This window comes from Phacochoerus africanus, chromosome 14 (genome assembly GCF_016906955.1).
Source record: "Phacochoerus africanus isolate WHEZ1 chromosome 14, ROS_Pafr_v1, whole genome shotgun sequence".
Classification (NCBI taxonomy): Eukaryota; Metazoa; Chordata; class Mammalia; order Artiodactyla; family Suidae; genus Phacochoerus; species Phacochoerus africanus.
In genome coordinates, this window is record NC_062557.1 from 6570851 (window position 1) to 6589947 (window position 19097).

General features: G+C 51.1%; 2 protein-coding genes across 13 annotated transcripts in view; one reads left to right on the forward strand and one right to left on the reverse strand.

The window, feature by feature from the left end:
• LOC125114799 (CMRF35-like molecule 5) overlaps positions 1-3875 on the forward strand; it is a 29668-nt gene extending 25793 nt beyond the window's left edge. For 7 of the 8 annotated variants that reach the window (XM_047758307.1, XM_047758312.1, XM_047758310.1 and 4 more), the window contains one exon: positions 1608-2804. In XM_047758307.1, coding sequence (XP_047614263.1) covers positions 1608-2107 — 500 coding nt within the window. In that variant the 3' untranslated portion in view covers positions 2108-2804. Of the gene's footprint in view, positions 1-1607; positions 2805-3701 lie in introns of those variants that run through there. The other variant, XR_007131910.1, reaches the window with a different exon arrangement.
• A 3064-nt stretch (positions 3876-6939) lies between these two features.
• LOC125114892 (CMRF35-like molecule 5) lies at positions 6940-16352 on the reverse strand. Of its 5 annotated transcripts, none has more exons than XM_047758516.1 (5): positions 16172-16352; positions 15630-16067; positions 10624-10953; positions 9179-9236; positions 6940-7636 (listed from the first exon to the last, which is right to left on the reverse strand). In XM_047758516.1, the coding sequence occupies exons 2-5, from the start codon at positions 15682-15684 to the stop codon at positions 7501-7503; spliced, it is 579 nt and encodes a 192-aa protein (XP_047614472.1). In that variant the 5' UTR covers positions 15685-16067; positions 16172-16352; the 3' UTR covers positions 6940-7500. The 5 variants fall into 5 exon arrangements, with proteins under 5 accessions (XP_047614472.1, XP_047614467.1, XP_047614470.1 ...); XM_047758511.1 differs by having other exon boundaries at positions 9179-9284; XM_047758514.1 differs by having other exon boundaries at positions 9179-9284; positions 16165-16352.
• Between the last annotated feature and the right edge of the window lie 2745 nt (positions 16353-19097).

Sequence of the window (19097 nt, forward strand, 5' to 3'; positions counted from 1 at the left end):
CCAAAACATGCCCTTAAATCCACACAAGTTGAAGATGCAGTCTGTGACCTGTGAGTAAAGCAGGGACATTGCCAAACACCGCATGTCTGCCTGGTGTTTATGCCTGAGCCATATGGTGCCCCCAGCAGGCTTGGGAACTGACCTTCCCAATCGCATAGCTGGATTTGTGCCCGGGCTGGCTCAGGGGCAGCTTCCACTCTGCTACCTGGCTCTGTGACTGGGGACCAGGGGCTCACCCCTTCAGGTCTCCTTATACATGCTACGAAGGTGCTGGATTAAGACGTGCCTGTGGCAGCTGTGAAACACGGCCGCCAGTTCCTTGGCCCGCCTCCTATTAAGGGTCGGGGCTGGGTCCCCTTGTGTCTCGGTGTGGTGTGACTGCCTCGACCAGTGGACTAGGGCAATGTTTCTCAATGTTTTTTTCCTATGATCATCCTCCTGAAGAATCTGTTTAGACACTTCCTAAAAATCTCGCCCATCCCAGGAAATTTTAATAACAAAGATACATGGCACATATGTTTATATTATATATATGTCTGTGTGTGTGCCTGTACATATTTACTTCTCTGTGTTTCGTATATAAAAAGGATAAAATTATTTCACCCTCCGAGAACCATTTGCCCCTGTGGCCATGCACAGATGGAGAATGGCAGATAGGACCCAGTGTGACTTCCCAGGCCTGGCTGGGAGGACCCCTGAAGCTCCTTCCGTGGTCTCTTGATCCCTCAGTGAGTGCCCTGTCCTGGGGGGTCATCCGTGTAGATGGAGGGATTTGTAGATAATCACATCATTTCCAAATGCCTCGCCACAAAATGTGTGTTCAAACAAAGGGACAAAGAGTGACTTCAATGCATTTTGACAGATCTGTAGTTGGAGATGTGCCCCCCTATTAAGATCTTTATGACAACTGTAATTTTGGGGGTGTTCACACATGCACCAACACAACTACTATTTTTATAAATTTTGTATTATTGTTACTATTATTTTTGCTTTTTAGGGCCACCCCTGCAGCATATGGAAGTTCTTAGGCTAGGGATCCAATTGGAGCTGTAGCCACCGGCCTACACCACAGCCACAGCAATGCCAGCTCCGAGCCCCGTCTGTGACCTACACCATAGCAGTGCCCCACTGAGCGAGGCCAGGGATCGAACGTGCATCCTCATGGATACTAGTCAGATTCGTTTCTGCTGAGCCACGACAGGAACTCCCCCCACCCCACCCCGTTGCTTTTCTTTATCTGCTTTTAACCATCAGTTAAAGTTTGCCCTTGCAAACAGGGAGGCCTCGTCTCTACCTCTCTGAGGGGGTAAAAAGGTATCCTCCAGCCCTGGCTCCCCTCTGCTACTGCTCAAGCTACTATTGCTCTGTCAACAATTTTATTATTATTATTATTTTTGAGATCTGCAGCCGTGCCTTTATGGAATTTTCCTGGTGGCTTTGACCCAATAGATTTTGAAGGATAAAAGGTCTCTCTAGTGGAAGACTTTTCCTTCCTTGGCTGTTACTCACCTCGGGAGCCCCTTGGGCAGGAGCTCTCTGCCCTGCAGGGGGCTGTGGGCCTGCCTTCAGGGTGGGAGGTGACAGGCACGTGGGTGTGTGTTTTCCAGGCTCCTCTCCTGTCACAGGTCCGAAAGCAGTGAGGGGCCAGGAGCGGGGCTCCCTGGCTGTGCAGTGTCGATACACTCCTGGGTGGGAGTCCCACGGGAAGTGGTGGTGCCGAGGAGCCGACTGGGGCAGCTGCAAGATCCTTGTTCAAACCACTGCATCAGAGCCGGAGGTGAAGAGGGACCGTGTGTCCATCAGGGACAATCGGGAAAACCGCACATTCACCGTGACCACAGAGCAGCTCAGGCTGGACGATGCAGACGTTTACTGGTGTGGGATTGCGAGAGTCGGGACTGACCACGGGGCCCAAGTTAGGGTGACTGTTGACCCAGGTAAGAGCATGTGTGTGTGTGGATGTGTCTCTCAGGGCCTGCTCTGTCCTGGTCCCCGAGGTCCCTCTCCAGGGACCTCGCTGTCCCTCAGAGGGAACTGTCCCAGTTCCTGTTCCCTGAGCAAGGGACCGCTCACTGCCACGATGGTCCAGAGTGGGAGAACTACGTGAAGGGGTCGTGTCGAGATGCTGCCTGGAATAGCTGCATCGTCCTCGTTCAAACCACTGGATCAAAGCCGGAGGAGACGAAGCCCCGCGCATACATCAACCGGAACAAACACGTGTCTTGACCCAAGAGACAACTTTTGAGAAACTCAGTTTCGTCCTTCTGACTTGCTTCCTGGGCATTTTACAGTAAGATAACCCTACTCACAGCCAGAGCCTGGACATTTCGATAAAAACTTGAATTTAAGATTCCCGCCTTAAGTTCCTGCTTTGCTTTTCCCAGGGTACCTTGTAAAATAAACACTTAGAGTTAAGGCTGCAAAAAATTAGTGACCCGTGCCCTAACCACCTTCTGAGGAACAGGTGCTTGCTACCCGGCTCTCTGTTTCCTGCCGACTCACGACCTGCAACGGAGGAAGACGGCCCTTCCCCTGCCTCGTTGCCACCATGCCCCTCCCGCCTTCCCAACCCTGCTTCTGAGATGGGTAATAAGTCATTTGACGCTACTTCCTTTGTGGGGGTGTATTCAAGCTGTGCCTTCAACCAAAAGGACCTCATGGGTTTCACAGTCAAGTGGGACTCTGGATGCTGAGGCTCAGCTACCTTGTTTACCCTGTGGGAGTAGCTTGCGCCTCCAAATTCAGCAGGTCATAATCTGCGTATTCTTTTTTTGTTTTTATTGTTTTTGGTCTTCAAACTTTTGTTTTTGCCTTTTTAGGGCCATACCCATGGCATATGGACGTTCTCAGACAAGGGGTTGAATTGGAGCTGCAGCATTGATCCCACAGCAGCACGGGTTCTGAGCAGCGTCTGCGACAAACACTGCCATTCGTGGCAACGCCGGATCCTTAACCCACTGAACGAGGCCAGGGATCCATCCCACATCCTCATGGATGCTAATCAGTGTCATTACTGCTGAGCCATGACGGGAACTCCTCAAACTCTTTTTTAAAATTAATTTTAAAACATTTTACCGCTGCACCTGTGGCATATGGAACTTCCTGGGCCAAGATCGACCCCTCACCTTCTCAGTGACCTTAGCCACTGCAGTTGGATTCTTCATCCACTGCACCACAGCAGAAACTCCAAAGTTAATTATATTTTAATTAATAGGTGATTTACAATGTTGTGTTAGTTTCAGGTGTCCAGCAAAGCGATTGTTATGCATGCATTATATATATATCTGTTTTTCTCAGAATCTTTTCCCATCTAGGTTATTAGAAAAAATTGAGTATAGTTCCCTGTGCTATACAGTAGCTCCCTGTTGGTTTTTTGTTTTGTTTTGTTTTGTTTTATTTTATTTTATTTTACTTTTGACCATGACCATGGCATGCAGAAGTTTCTGGGCCAGGGATGAAACCCATGCCACAGCAGTGACTCTAGCCACTGCAGAGACAGTGCCAGATTCTTAACCCACTAGGCGACTAGAGGGCTCCTTGGTTATTTATTTTATATATAGCAGTGAATATATGTTAATCCCAAGCTCCTAATTTATTCCTCCCCCCCCTTCCCTTTTGGTAATCATAAGTTTGTTTTCTATGTCTGTGGGTCAAGTTTCGTTTTGTACATAAGTTTGTTTGCATCTTTTTTTTTTTTTCAGATTCCACGTGTAAGCAATATCTTTCTCTGTCTGGCTTACTTATTATCACAGTAATTATGAGCGATTACTAATTAGAGATTACCATACTTAGGTCCATCTGAGCCTCAGGGAACTTCTCCAGTTTTTACTCTTTTCCTTTTTAGAGCACCTGTGGCATATGGAAGTTCCCGGGCTAGGGGTCGAATGGGAGCTGCAGCTGGCAGCCTATGTCACAGCCATGGTCACACCAGATCCGAGCTGCATCTGGGACCTACACCACAGCTTGTGGCAACACTGGATCCTTCACCCACTGTGTGAGGCCAGGAATCAAACCTGCATCCTCATGGATACTAGTCACAGAGCCACAACGAGACCTCCGCAACTTCCGCACTGTGATCGTTGACGGCACCAGCTCAGCCCTCATTGGAACTGGAGCCTGATGGTTTCACTGCAGTGGAACCTCCAGTTGTGTGTCGGGACCCGTCTGAGATGCTTTGGCACTCTCAGAGAGAAATTAATTCGCTCCTAAGTCATCCAGGATGGAGGGGGCACAGAATCCCGGGACCAAAAGCCCAGATGCCCCCAGATTTTGGCCTAATGTGACAGTGGCCAAGAAATTCCAGGAGCTCTTTCTCCCCTGAGATTTCTGACTCTACCCTCCTCTCTGGCTGTGGGGAGGGATGACCCAGGAAGATGAGCAGCAAGTCCTCAGCACTCACACAGGGCTGGGGACAGTGTCCGTTCCCGCCAGCTGGACTGGCCCACCTAGTAATTCATGGGGCACTGGGCAAAGTGTTCACAAATATCTTTCCTCGGAAGTGGGGATAATTATAGCTGGGTCCCCCAGACCTTCCTGCTGGCCCGTGACTCCTCTGGGAGAGGTGCCAGAAGACACAGGATGCCCAGTTCACATGTAATATGGATAAGTCCCGTGAAATATATGCTTACACTAGAAATTGCTTATTTTTTCCTGAAATTCCAGTTTAACTGGGTATCCTGTATTTTATTATATATATTATGTATTTTATGTATATAATATAATAAAATATATAAAATATATTATATATATTTTGTGTTATATATATTATACATTTATATTATATAAATTAAATTATATTATACATATATAGTGTGTGTGTGTGTGAAAGTTCCTGGATCAGGGATCGAACTCAAGCCACAGCAGTGACCATGCCAAGTCCTTTAACTACTAGGCCACCAGGATGAGCCATAATGGAAGAGAATATTAAACAGATATGTGTATAACTGAGTCACTTGGCTATACAGCAGAAATTAGCACAACATTGTAAATCAACTATACCTTAACAAAAACATAAAAATTAAAAAAAATTTGTTGTTTATCCAAAGTTCCATTTTAATCTTTTTTTTTGGCTGCCCCCGCAGCATGTGGAAGTTTTTGGGCCAGAGAGCAAACCTGCTCCACAGCAGTGGCAACATGGGATCCTTAACCCATTAAGCCACCAGGGAACTCCTCAAACTTCCATTTTAACTGAGTGTCCTGTGTTTTTATTTGCCAGATCTGGTAACCCCAACTTTTGGAGATCCTTAAGCTGGGACCCCCCACGTGGCTGCTCAGATGCGTTCCTGTCTCAGTAGAGTCCCTGGGAAGCCGGAGGTGGTCTCCCCAACCTCTTTTTACTTTTGGAAGTAGTGCATTTCCCACCTAAGCTTTGGCTCCATGAAGGCAAATTCTTCAGCTGGGTGGCAGGACAGAGCCTGACTGTGGGCCCTTGGTCCCTCTCCTGTGCGCTCCCACACCTCCCGGGGGCAAGAGAGAGCACCAGGGTTGGACCTCTAGGGGGTTAGAAAGAGCAGCTTCTTTCCCATCTGCTCCTGGTGCAGCCCGCCTTCTCTCAAGTACAGAGCGCAGAGATGAATGGCCTCCCTCTGGATCTGCAAACTGCCCGGAAGTCAAAGTCCAGGGGAGGAACTAGAGAAGAAGAAAACAGTTGTCCTTTTCTTGTTCTCAAGCAGCTGCCCTCTGTCCTGCTCGCTTCCTCTTCAATGAACCATCTGGAAGAGCTTCATTCATGCCTGAGGCGCCTTAGTCCCAGGCTCTCAAAAAGCATAAGGTGACAGCCCCCGGCCCATTCCTCCGTAGCCAGCCCCGGCTCACAGCTGCTGGCCTCTTCTGGCTCCAGTGTCTGACTGTCAGACCCCTCCACAGCCACCCATGTGCATGGGGGTGCCACCCTGTGTGCCCCAAGTGCGTCGCAGCCACACTGCACACATCCAAAGGAGATAAGAAAATGTGGCGATGGTAGGGCTGTGGTCATAGGGGCGCGCGGGGGGGGGGGTGCTTGTCATCCTCAGGTGTGCACGTCCAGGTGAGGGATGGAACTGGGGCCAGAGTCCCCTTCTGAAGCCGAATAATTCAGGTACTTAGTGTAGGAACACGGGCTTCGAGATGGTCCCTGATTAACGTCCATGGTTGCAGGTTTGTAAAAATGAATCAAGACAAACAAGCCTGGCACGTGCGAAGATTAACTCTTGAAAGTACATTTGTTTTATATCAAGGTGGACATCAACCCCTGACCCATGCATTTGACTGCCACCAAAGGAAGGCACAGCGTGGCGACTCTAAGTCTAGGGGAAAGAAGAGCAAAAGGACCATAACACTTAAGGAGCATCCCCTAAGGCCGAAGTCCCTGTTGGACGAGGCCTGATCCGGGTAAACTGGGCAAGGCCAGTAGGGAGAAGAACTGAGAGCAGGAGCCCACGATGGTACCCCCGTCCTGAAAAAATAGAAGCCTCCATAGCACAAGAGAGAGGGGGACTCTTCCTCCCCCTCCCAGTGTCTGTGCTGGGAGCTATCTGCCTTCCGGTAATAAAGACCTTGGCTTGCTTGCTGCCTGTGTGGTCAAGAAGTTCATTCTTCGGCTCTGTGAACAAGGACCTGGATGCTGGTAGCATCTTTCTGGTAACGCCTCCCCACGAGTGGCAAAGATGCATCAGGACAGGCATGCCAGAGTCTTCTGTCACTTGTGGATTCAGGTCCTCACTTGTTTTTGTTGTTGTTATTTTGTTTTTGCTTGTTTGCTTTGCTTTTTGGGGCTTTTTTTTTGGGGGGGGGGTCTTTTTAGGGCCACACTTAAGGCATATCAAAGTGTCCGGGCTAAGGGTCAAATCGGATCTACAGCTGCCGGCCTACACCACAGCCATAGCAATGCAGAATCCAAGCTGTGTCTGGGATCTACACGGCATCTCACCGCATCACCAGATCCTTAAACCACTGAGCGAAGCCAGGGATGGAACCCACAACTTCATGGGTACCTGTCAGGTTCATAAACCTCTGAGCCACAATGGGAACTTCCTTAGGTTCGCACTTGGGGTTGGCACATCACCAGCATTTAGTACAATTTTTCTATTTTCACAGGGGCTAGAATTCTGGAACCCTCTCCTGGCTGAAGCCCTGGACCCCATGGAATACAAAAAGAATCCATCACACCGCAGGCGGCTCGCCGACTTGAGATGATATTTGTCCTCCGGGAACTGGGCCCTGGGGAAAGGCATTTTCCCTTGCATTTCTTCTTGCATGTTCTGCTGTGTTGGAGGCCCCAGGAAGAAAGCAGGGCAGAGACTGTGCAGAGAAAGGGGAACCTTGAGTGAGGCCCAGAGACCCAAGCACCACAGCTATAGGCTCCCAGGGCCTAGAGGGCTGTTTCCTGAAACAGGGGCCACGTTGCCTCTTGAACCACGGTCGCTGCTGACCTCAGTTGTTGCCTGATAAACATTTCTTTTTCGTCTGTTTGAGGGTCTTTCTCTCTGGATGAGACATCGAAGAGCAGGGGGCTACTGGTTCTCACGGGGCTGACTTTGTCTCCCGCCCAGAACTCCCCTGAGGCCTGTGGACCCAGAGGACGGCGCTGAGCATGCCCAGGAACAGAGGCATCTTCAGAAAAACCAGGAGCAAGAAGTGGATGCTGCAGAGTAGGGACCTGTGGGGAACATGGTGACAGGAAATGAGCTGCCTCCCAGGCCCCCTCTGCCCGGCTCTTCCCAGGTCTTGGGTTCCAATAACCTACGGACCCCAGGCTGACAATGCCTGCACCCCCCACGCTCTCCTTCCTCATTTCTTTTGGTTTGTTCGTTTGTCTTTTCAGGGCCGCATCTGCAGCATTTGGAAGTTCCCGGGCTAGGGATCAAATCGGAGCCACAGCTGCCAGCCTACACCACAGCTCACGACAACGCAGGATCCTTAACCCGCCGAACAAGGCCAGGGATCGAACCTGCGTCTTCATGGATACTAGTCAGATTATTTCCACTGATTGGAGCCACAGTGGGAACTCCAATCAGTTTCTTAATTAAGTCTACTTGGTACACTAACTGTGTCTCAACTGAAAGTCCTTGGAGAGCAGACAGCTGGCTATTTTGTTCATTCTCATATCCTCTCATAGTCCCTAAGATAGGGATGGGCAGGTGTGGCGCTGAGTGGTTATGTGCTGGGTAAATGAATGAACGATCCTTCTCCCGTGGGTCAAAGGCCCGAACTGGTACTTATGCACGCCTTTGATACACAAGCAGGACGTCCCCGGTTATCACTTGTGAAAAGCAGTTTCATAGAAACTTTCAAAGCAGAGAGCAAATTGGGGTGGGGGAAGGAAAGGGGTTCCTGAGGGCAGGAAGATTGGGGATCTCCCAAGGGGTTCTGTGGGAAGACCCAGGGATCAGAGATGGGGCAGATCTAGAAGCAAAGTGAGAGGGCCAAGGGGCAAGAAGGGAGGAAGTGAAAGAGGCCTGGAAGCTTCTAAAGAGCCCCAGCAATGGCTGGACAGAGCTCTACCCAGCCTGGCCAAGGCTCTGTTTCTCCTCTGTAAAATGGGGGCATGCAAACCTGCCCACTCCTGGGCAGGGGTCAAAAATTAACAGGAGTTGCCTTGTGGCCCAGTGGGTTAAGGACCTGGCATGGTCCCTGCAGCGGCGTGGGTTCGATCCCTGGCCTGGGAACTTCCACATGCCCTACGTGAGGCCAAAGAAGTAAAGAGACTTAACAGGACAGGAAAGCCCTTTGTGAGCCACCAGGGGCTGTTGAGGGGAAATGCGAGAACCATTGCTCTCGCCGTAACAGAATCCGAGCCGTGTTCCCTCGCTGTAGCTCACGCCACCCCCGCCTCCACATGGGTGACCTCACGTGCTGGCCATGTCGTCAGTTCCGGCTGCCTGGCCGTCCATCCCCCACACTCGGAGTCTCCCTGTCTGAGCTCCACGGGGGAGGCTCCATGTCTGTGTCCCCGAGACATTAACACAGCGACCATGGGAAGGAGGCAGGTATGGATCAGCACACCTACGAAGTGCGCTCAGCCCCAGGACGAGGGGCTCAGGGCGCCGGCGAGGATACTGTGGGCGGAGTCCCCAGAGTCGGAACCCACTCCGTGGAGCCTGAGGGGCGGGAGACAAGCTCTGGCCGGGACCTGGGACTACAAAGGGTCCCCCTGTTGGAGGAGTGGGCCACGGGGAGCAGCAGCCTCGAGCTGGCTTACCTGCTGTTGGGACCGGGGCTGGTCATATTCAGGGAGTCAACTCCTGAGGTGACAGGTGCTGTGAACGTGTTAATAGCGGAAGTGGTGGTCGGCACTGTCGCGGGTGCTTAGCATAACAGACAGATTACACACGACTCTGCCTGCTCACCTGCCCCCAGCCCTGCACGTGGCTCTGAACCTGGGGTGAAGGGCGGGGACCACGGTCCCCTGAGGCGTCTAGAGCAGGGCATGGAAAGGGGCCTACAGCCTGGACGGCTCATATCTCCCTGGCCGCCAGGACACTCAGAGCCTCGGGGGTGGGGTGGGGGCTGGCACAGGGCCAGGGAGGATGTCAGAGGGGCCCAAGGTCGCCTCAGGACGAGGGCAGCTGGTGCTCAGTTGAACTTCGAACATTCCAGCTGCTCATGAGGGGACCTCCGCCAGTGCCTCCCCCATCTTATTTATCCACAGGGACAGGAGCAGAATGGGGGCGTCCAGGTGGCAGACACACCCCAGGATCTGTCCCTTCAAAGGTCAGGACCAGCCCTGGACAAAATCATAAGCTTCAGGAAGAGCCTTTGCTTGGGGCAAGTTATTAAGCCTCTACAGTCGGGAAGGTCACGTCTCAGGAGCCGTGTCAGGATGGAGGAGACGATCCTGCGCTTTGCAGTCTAACCTGCCTCCCAGGCTCCAGGCGTGGTGGGCGCTCCCTTGACTGGGTGCCCGCCCCCCTTGCCACAGGTGCCCTGTGAGCTGCTGCCCCCTGTCCGAGGATCAGCGGGGGCAGAGCCCAACAGATAAACTCGTTCAAACCAAGGCACTGAGACCTCGGAGCTGACACGCCCAGGAGTGTTTGCCTTCTAGAAGGAAGCATTAGGAATGTCTCCTTAGGAAGGAAAAACTCATTAATCCCAGATGCGTCAAAGGCTCGTGATGGGATTTCAGGGAGCAGAGGCCTTTCCAGACCCCAGGAATTAGCCATGGCACCGCGACTCTGCCGGCCGGGTCTCTCCCCTGAGATGGGCTCTGGAACAGGAGCCGTGAGGTCCCCGCCCCGAACCACAGAAAGAGCTGGGACACCGGGCACCAGGGGTGCCGGGGGGTCATTCCCGGGAAGTGGGGTCTCCGGGTCCCAAGGAAGAGGCTCCCTTTGGCCTGAGCCTGGGACCGTCCCCTTCCTTCATCTCTTTGAACCAGAGACTCAGGCACTGACTGTGCAGAGGGGAAGCTCACGCGCCGGGAAAGGCTCCATCCCGCCCTGGGGAGGCCCCGGGAGCCGCGAGAGCATCTAGGGAAGCCTGTCCCTCCCAATCCCAGGGGTCAGCGGGGCGTCTAGGGGACCTCAGGACTCATACACCCTCTGGGACAGTTCCCTCTGAGGGACAGCGAGGTCCCTGGAGAGGGACCTCGGGGACCAGGACAGAGCAGGCCCTGAGAGACACATCCACACACACACATGCTCTTACCTGGGTCAACAGTCACCCTAACTTGGGCCCCGTGGTCATATCCGACTCTCGCAATCCCACACCAGTAAACGCCTGCATCGTCCAGCCTGAGCTGCTCTGTGGTCACGGTGAATGTGCGCTTTTCCCGATTGTCCCTGATGGACACACGGTCCCTCTTCACCTCCGGCTCTGATGCAGTGGTTTGAACAAGGATCTTGCAGCTGTCCCAGTCGGCTCCTCGGCACCACCACTTCCCGTGGGACTCCCACCCAGGAGTGTATCGACACTGCACAGCCAGGGAGCCCCGCTCCTGGCCCCTCACTGCTTTCGGACCTGTGACAGGAGAGGAGCCTGGAAAACACACACCCACGTGCCTGTCACCTCCCACCGTGAGGGCGGGCCCACAGCCCCCTGCAGAGCAGAGAGCTCCTGCCCAAGGGGCTCCCGAGGTGAGTAACAGCCAAGGTACAAATACACCTTACAAGAGAATATCACAATAAAGCAAGTCACACAACTTGGGTTATTTCCTAATGCCTGTAGAGGTGACATCACACGCTACCATAGTCTATTAAGTGTGCAACAGCCATCTGTCTAAAAAATGTACATATGTTAATTATAAAATCCTTTATTTCTTAAAGAAAAATGCTAACCATCCTCTGAGCCTTCTGCAAATTTTCATATTTTTGTGGGTGGGGGTCTTGCCTTGCTGCTGATGGCTGCTGACTCATTATGTTGGTGGTTGCTGAAGCTGGGTGTCTACAGCAGTACTTTAGAATAAGACAACATGGAGTCCCCATGCTGGCTCAGCGGAAATGAATCTGACTGGCATCCATGAGGACGCAGGTTTGATCCTTGGCCTCGCTCAGTGGATTAAGGATCTGGCGTTGCCGTGAGCTGTGGTGTAGGTCGCAGACGTGACACAGATCCTGTGTTGCTGTGGCTGTGGCCTAGGCTGGTGGCTGTCGCTCCCATTCGAGCCCTAGCCTGGGAATGTCTATATGCCAAGGGTGCCGCCCTAAAAAGACAATAAATAAATGAATAAAAATAAAGCAAGACAACAATGAAGGTTGCTATATTGATTAACTCTTCATGGACACTTTCTCTCTAGCATGCAGTGCTGTTTGATAGCATTTTATATATTACACATAGGGATATACAATTTATATACATGAATTATTTATATATTCTAAAATATTCTGCTCATTTTGATTTTGACGGAGTTAAATATGTAATTTCATCTGGCAGGAAAGAAAAGGTATACATATACATATAATCAAGAGATTATTTGAATGAATGAACAGACAAGAATTCTTCTTTTCTTTGTGTGTTTTCTAGTGCCGGCCCCGTTGTATATGGAGGTTCCCAGGCTAGAGGTCTAATTGGAGCTGTCGCCAATGGCCTAAGCCACAGATACAGCAACACGGGATCCGAGCCGTATCTGCGACCTACACCACAGCTCACGGCAACGCTGGATCCTTAGCCCACTGAGCAAGGCCAGGGATCGAATCTGCAACCTCATGGTTCCTAGTTGGGTTCGTTTCCGCTGCAGCACGATGGGAAGTCCGCTTTCAGAGTCTTTTCCCACACAGATTATCACAGAATATCAGGGAGAGGTCTCTATGTTCTACAGCAGGTTTTTTAACATCTTAAAAACGAGTAATGGAGTTCCATTCGTGGCGCAGTGGTTAGCGAATCTGACTGGGAACCATGAGGTTACGGGTTTGGTCCCTGGTCTTGCTCAGTGGGTTAAGGACCTGGTGTTGCCATGAGGTGTGGTGTAAGTTGCAGATGCGGCTTGGATCCCAGCGTTGCTGTGGCTCTGGCGTAGACCGGCAACTACAGCTCCGATTCAACCCCTAGCCTGGGAACCTCCATATGCCGCGGGAGCAGCCCTAGAAAAAGGCAAAAAGACCAAAAAAAAAAAAAAGAATCGATAAGCAATGAGGTCCTACTGTAAAGCACAGGGAACTCTATCTAGGCTCCTGGGATAGACTATGATGGAAAAGGATATTTTTTTAAAAAGATTGAATTTATACATATTCTGGCTGTGGTATAGGCCTGAAGCTGTAGCTCTGATTCAACCTCTAGCCTTGGAATCCTCCATATGCAGCGGGTGTGGCCCTAAAAAGCAAAAAAAAAAAAAAAAAAATTTGATTGAATTATAGTTGACTTATTATAATGTGCCAATTTCTGCTGTAAAAGCAAGGTCACTCTGTCACATATATATATATATGTGACACATAAGTGACACACACACACACACACACACATATACATATATATATGGTTCCTAGACAGATTCATTTCGGGAACTCCCCCAATAATTTTTTTTTAATTAAAAAGAATTTCAGGAGTTCCCGTGATGGCACAGTAGTTAACGAATCCTACTAGAAACCATGAGGTTGCAGGTTCAATCCATAGCCTTGCTCAGTGGGTTAAGGATCTGGCGTTGCCGAGAGCTGTAGTGTGGGTCGCAGACGCCGCTCGGATCTCAAGCTGCTGTGGCTATGGTGTAGGCCAATTAGACTCCTAGCCTGGGAACCTCCATATGCTGCAGATGGGGCCCTAGAAGAGACAAAAAGACAAAAATAAAATAAAATAAAATAAAATAAAATAATAAAAAGAATTTCACATATTCCATAGAAGACTAAAAAGAGAAGCAAGGCTGGGGTACTTTGTTGTACAGCAGAAATTGGCAGAACATTGTAAATCTACTATAACAAAAAAAATTTTTTTAAACGGGGAAGCAAGGTAGTTTTTTGTGGTGCAATGAGATAAGGAACTGATACTGTCACTGCAAGAGCCGAGGCCCAGAAACTCCCATACGCTGTGGACACAGCCAAAAAAAAAAAAGAGAGAGAGAGAGAGAAGGAGGGGAAGGAAGGGGTTAGAGCACAACCCTAGGCTGGTTCTCCTTTCAGGTAAATTCGGGGAGATTAAGGATAGCACCATAAAACTGCAATTTTTTAAACTGGAAGAAAACAGAAGTGATTCTTTATCAAATTTCTGAATGACAGAGAACTTTCAAAATTTGAAATTAGTGGACATGACCCAAGAGACAGTCACTTGTATGCAAACATAGCACTTGGACGTACCAATAAAAAAGACTGCAAAGGCCAAAAACAGACCGAGAGAAATATTTAGGACAAATAATATAGAAAAGGATAAATAGCATTTCTCTTGATTAAGACCGGATAGAAGAAAAACCTTAAGACTCCCTTTGGAAAATTGATGGGAGATAAGAGGCAAGTCACAAGGAGGAAATTCAATGGACCATAAAATTCAAATGTTTAAATAATCTAGCCAATAGGAAATGCAGAAGAGGAGTTCCTGTCGTGGCTCAGGGGTACCGAACCTGACTAGTATCCATGAGGATGCAGGTTTGATCCCTGGCCTCGCTCAGTGGGTTAAGGATCCAGCATTGCCCTGAGCTCTGGTGTAGGTCTCAGACCCAGCTCCGATCTGGTGTTGCTGTGGTGGTGGCGTAGGCCATCGGCTACAGCTCCAACTCAACCCCTAGCCTGGGACCCTCCATATGCCTTGGGTAGGTCCCTAAAAAAGAAGAAAAAAAAAAGAAGAAAGAAATGCAGAAGAAATTGCCATTTTTTTACGTTTCAAACCAAACAAACTTTGATGACTCACATTGTCCTGATGGGATCGAGGTGGACCATGAGAAGGTTCTGGAAGGAATGTAACAGTTCAACCACACAGAAAGCAATTAGGCAGTTGTGTGTATCAAACACACTACGCCCTTTCTCCAGTGGTGATACTTCTAGGATTTGGTCTCCAGGAAAAAAATTAGAGAAGCTCACAGAAAGTACACACCAAGATTCATTACATATTTAGCAAAAATAACGGAAGCAAGGTAAACTTCCATCAGTTAGTGAATTTTTGAGTATATAATGAAATATAATGAAGACACTGATAATTACACTTAGAAATAAGCAGAGAAGAGAGACGTCATCAGGAACCAAATCAGCCAGCAACGTGATCTTGAACTTCAGAGCCTTGAGGTAGTCATTTTCTATCGTAAAAGCCACCCCAGTCTAGGATATTTTGCTGTGGAGTTCAAGTTGACTTATACACATATGTATTCCTTTACCCAATTAATTTCCAAATTAAGCCAATGATAACATGCAAGTTTCCCCTGTGAATTTCCTACATGCAAATCCCCATCAGCGTTTTGTCTCCTACATAGACGATGAGTAAATCATTGAATGAATAAGTGGGGTCATTTTCTTTCCCCTGATAACCTCCTTCCCTGAAGATACTCTCCCTGCATCCTGCCCCACACCCTGGGCTCCCCGTGCCCAGGGGCCCCCCTGGGAGAACGAGAAGGAGCAGAGCCCTTTGGTCTTCCCTCCCTAGGTCCTGTCTTCGCTGAGCATTATGGACCAGCTGCCCCTCGGGGACTTGACATCCAGCCCAGAACCAGACACTTCCTCATCTCTGGTCCTCCCGCCCCTGGGACACGGCTCACTGCAGCCCCATCTCAGCACTCACTACCCTGCACCACGGCCGGCCTTTGTCCAGAACAGAAGCTCAGGTGCTCATGGGTGGGGATGAGCACGACTCAGAGAGCCTGTCCCACCCTGGCTTTGCTGCCTGTCTTCCTCCCTCTTTAGGGGAAGAGGTCTCGGCTCAAACTACAAGTCAAGACCAGCTGGGGAGGCTTTGAAACCAGCCAGATGCGCCAGGCCAGCTTGATCGGGGGATCTGAGCTGGAGCCTGAGCACCTGAGCCCCTGAACAGTCAGGTCATCAGGAAGGGCTTCCTTCACGAGCTGTTTCTTGCATTTTTTCATCCTTTTGCACAGAGCACTGTCCTAAAGGGGAGGAGCCTTCGGGATTGGGTTTGTTTCTTGTTCGTTTCCCAACCTGTGAGGTAGCAAAAACTTGATTTTTGTCTAACGAGTAAGTGTCCGGATGAATGAGTTGGCCCCACCCTGTCCCCTCTCCCGGGACAGACCCTCCATGTCCCCTGCCCAGCCTCCGTCCCTCCAGGTCCCGGAGTCCTGCCCCACTCACCTGCCAGGAAGGGAAGGAGCAGAGCCCAGAGCAGCCACTCGGCCCTGCCTCTCATCCTCGGTGATAACCAGCGCTCAATCTCCCAAGGACTTGCCGCCAACCCCTTGGCTCTCCTTCAAGGTTCAAGTGAAGCTGCTTGTGTTTATCTCCTTGCCCTTGTCTCTGATTCACTTCCTTTGGTGGCCCCACTTCTGCGTGTTGCAGATAAGGTGCAAAGGGGGTGAGAAAAGGGGGGCCGAGATGCAGCAGGTGCCGGGAGCTGTGTCAAGGCCTTTGTGCATCTGGGAAAGCCACGCGACCTGGGCCAGGTCGGGTTTGCCCCCGAGGAGCTGAGGGGTCTCTGCCAGGACAGGACAGGGCAGAGGTGGCGCTGGGTGTGAGAAGAGATCAGGTCCGGAGCAGCGGTCAAAGGTAGTGATGGACACAAGCTGGGTCTGCCTGTGGGAAGAAGGAAGTGCTCAGGGCTCACGCCCAGCCTGGCTGGACACACAGCCCCTCCCACCCTCCCTGCAGGCAGCCCGTCCACCGTGCCCACCATGCACCTCGGACCCCCTTCCTGCCTGGGCCTTGGACCCCCTGAGCCTGACCTGCCGCCCTTCCCTCGAGGAAGCGACGGCTGCCTCTCGGGTCTTGAGTCTCGGGGAAGCAGAGGCTGGCAATGGGGAAATTGTAGGAGGAGAACCGAGTTTCCGTTCAGCCCATTTTGTCCCAGATGCTTCCTCTCCCGCTGCTTTGCATAAGTCCCCGGCTGTGGGGTACTGGCCACCTCCCTGCACCAACACTGCTTATTCTAAGGTCCTCCTACGTGACTTGTCCTCTCTTCCCTCCGATGCTCCCCGCCCTCCTCTGTCCCCTGCTCTCCCTTTCATCTCTCTTCTGAGCTGAATCCCTTCAAGCCACATCCACATGGACACAGAGCTGAATCTTGGCTCCTCCTTGGCGGGGTTTCCACCAGCCCCCTGGCAATAGGATGAACTAAAGGCAAATAGGATGGGGCCCCGCCCTGTGTCCTTAAAGCCTTGGAGGATGGCTCTACCCTCTGCTGTTTCTCAGCGGCGTGATGTTTGGCAGGTCCTCTCTTGGTCACAGTGGAGGAAGTGGTTGAGGTCTCGCCCTGGCCCTTCCCCCCGGGGTGATCTCTTTTACCCCACAGACCAAGAAATCGATTTGAGAATTGTGCCCATTGCCGGGGGGATCCCCTTGGAGGGTGCTTCCAGAAACAAGCAAATGACCTCTGAGCGACCTCGCGTGCCTCCAGGGTCTTGACCTCACCTCTTGTTCTGGTCATCCTGTAGAGGACCCCTGCAGCTGGGCGCCATTCAGAACCTGCTACGTGACCCCCTACTTCAGCTCCCCTGGCCCCAGACAAGCAGGTGCTTCCCTGCCCGCTCCTGTCCCGGATCCTATCAGTCCACTGACCCTGGGGAGCTCAGTTATGAAACAGCATTGAGGCAGAGTCATAATTCAGGTACTTAGTGTAGGAACACGGGCTTCGAGATGGTCCCTGATTAACGTCCATGGTTGCAGGTTTGTAAAAACGAATCAAGACCAACAGGCCTGGCGCATGCGAAGATTAACTCTTGAAAGTACATTTGTTTTATATCAAGGTGGACATGAACCCCTGACCCATGCATTTGACTGCCACCAAAGGAAGGCAAAGCGTGGCGACTCTAAGTCTAGGGGAAAGAAGAGCAAAAGGACCATAACACTTAAGGAGCATCCCCTAAGGCCGAAGTCCCTGTTGGACGAGGCCTGATCCGGGTAAACTGGGCAAGGCCAGTAGGGAGAAGAACTGAGAGCAGGAGCCCATGATGGTACCCCCGTCCTGAAAAAATAGAAGCCTCCATAGCACAAGAGAGAGGGGGACTCTTCCTCCCCCTCCCAGTGTCTGTGCTGGGAGCTATCTGCCTTCCGGTAATAAAGACCTTGGCTTGCTTGCTGCCTGTGTAGTCAAGAAGTTCATTCTTCGGCTCCGTGAACAAGGACCTGGATGCTGGTAGCATCTTTCCGGTAACAGCATCGCCTACAGTGGACCCTGTATGGTCGGCTGAAAGCATGAGCCCGGAGTTCATGCATAAAAGACATTATTAGCAGGGTGTACGGCCGGGATGACACAAGGGAGGTCAGCAGTCAGCCATTCGAGGAGGGAGGTTATATGTGGGTGCCGAGAAAGGGGGTTTCTGTGCAGAAGCTGATTGTCCATTTCTTGTGTAAATAGGGTGAAAAGGAACAGAGCAGTCAGTTTGGGGGAATTGTTAATAGCATATGAACAGAGGTTTAGACATTCTTTTGGGTAGTGGGCAGTCGTTAAGGTTGGGTCACATGATTTCGTGGAAGACTTAGTCATGTCTCTCCAGGAGCCGGGAGAGAGCTTAGAGCTAAGTCTTGTTTTTCTGGGACAAACCTAACAGACCCAGCGCAGGAAGGACGGCTACTCCCCGTGTCTCCTCACCAGCCTATTTCTTCCTTTCCTTGTAAAAGGAGTGCCCTCCAGGAGCTGCCAAGGATACTACGCATCTGGTGCGTTTTCGGGTCAGATAATATCCATTTTAGCACGCTGGATACTTTGAGCCTCTGACCCCTTCTTTCACCCTCTGCCATGGCCAGTTCTGTTTATTTAATGTAGTGTGAGGCTTCATTGCTCCCAAGCTTCTAGGAGCCACCCCAGCAGTGCATGCGTGCCAGTCTCCCGGGCTTGGCAAGGGCATGATGTCCCTGTGTCTTGTGTGCGAGTGACCCGTCTGTGTGGACAGGCTCTTCCTAGGTCAGTGTTGCATCCCCCCACCCCCATCCCCACTTAGTTCCTGGAGAGCCACCCCCAGGGACTCTTCTGGGTCCTGGCCACAGGAGTTAGTTTCTTCCCTCATTAGCCCAGCATATCCCTAGGGGGCCGTGCCAACCCTTGACCTCCGCATAGGTCTGGTGGTCTGGACAGGAAATGAGGGCAGATTCTTAGGGGGTGATTGTGTCCTGGAGGTTGGCTTCCTCCCAGATGTTCACAGCCCTCAGAGTGGGGAGCCACCATCTTCTAAGAAGGGGCTGGACTCCTTCTGCCAATCCTGAGGGTTCAGGGAGATGGGGGGGTGCTGGGAGAGGGGATCGAGTGGTCCAGGGCGTTGGCAGAGGTCCCAGCCCAAGTCTCAGGGCCTCACTCTTCCCTCTCAGGAAGCACGGGTCCTGAAACACTTGTGGCTGAGAATTTAACCCTGGATGAGGTTTTACTTCTCTTCAAATCCTGTCCTGGCCTGCTTTACAGCACAATGCTTCCTCCCGAAAAAGGAAATGAGGGTCCCTTTAAATTCTTTAGGTGTTGACCAAAGGCATGGACCAGAGCGGCGGAGCAACACTAGTCATAGTGGCCAAAATTTGACACTAGTCCAGCACCCATCATCAATAGAATGGAGGGATTTGGTTTATTCACACAATGGCATATTACAGTCAGAAAAAAAAAAAAAAAAAAGGAGTTCC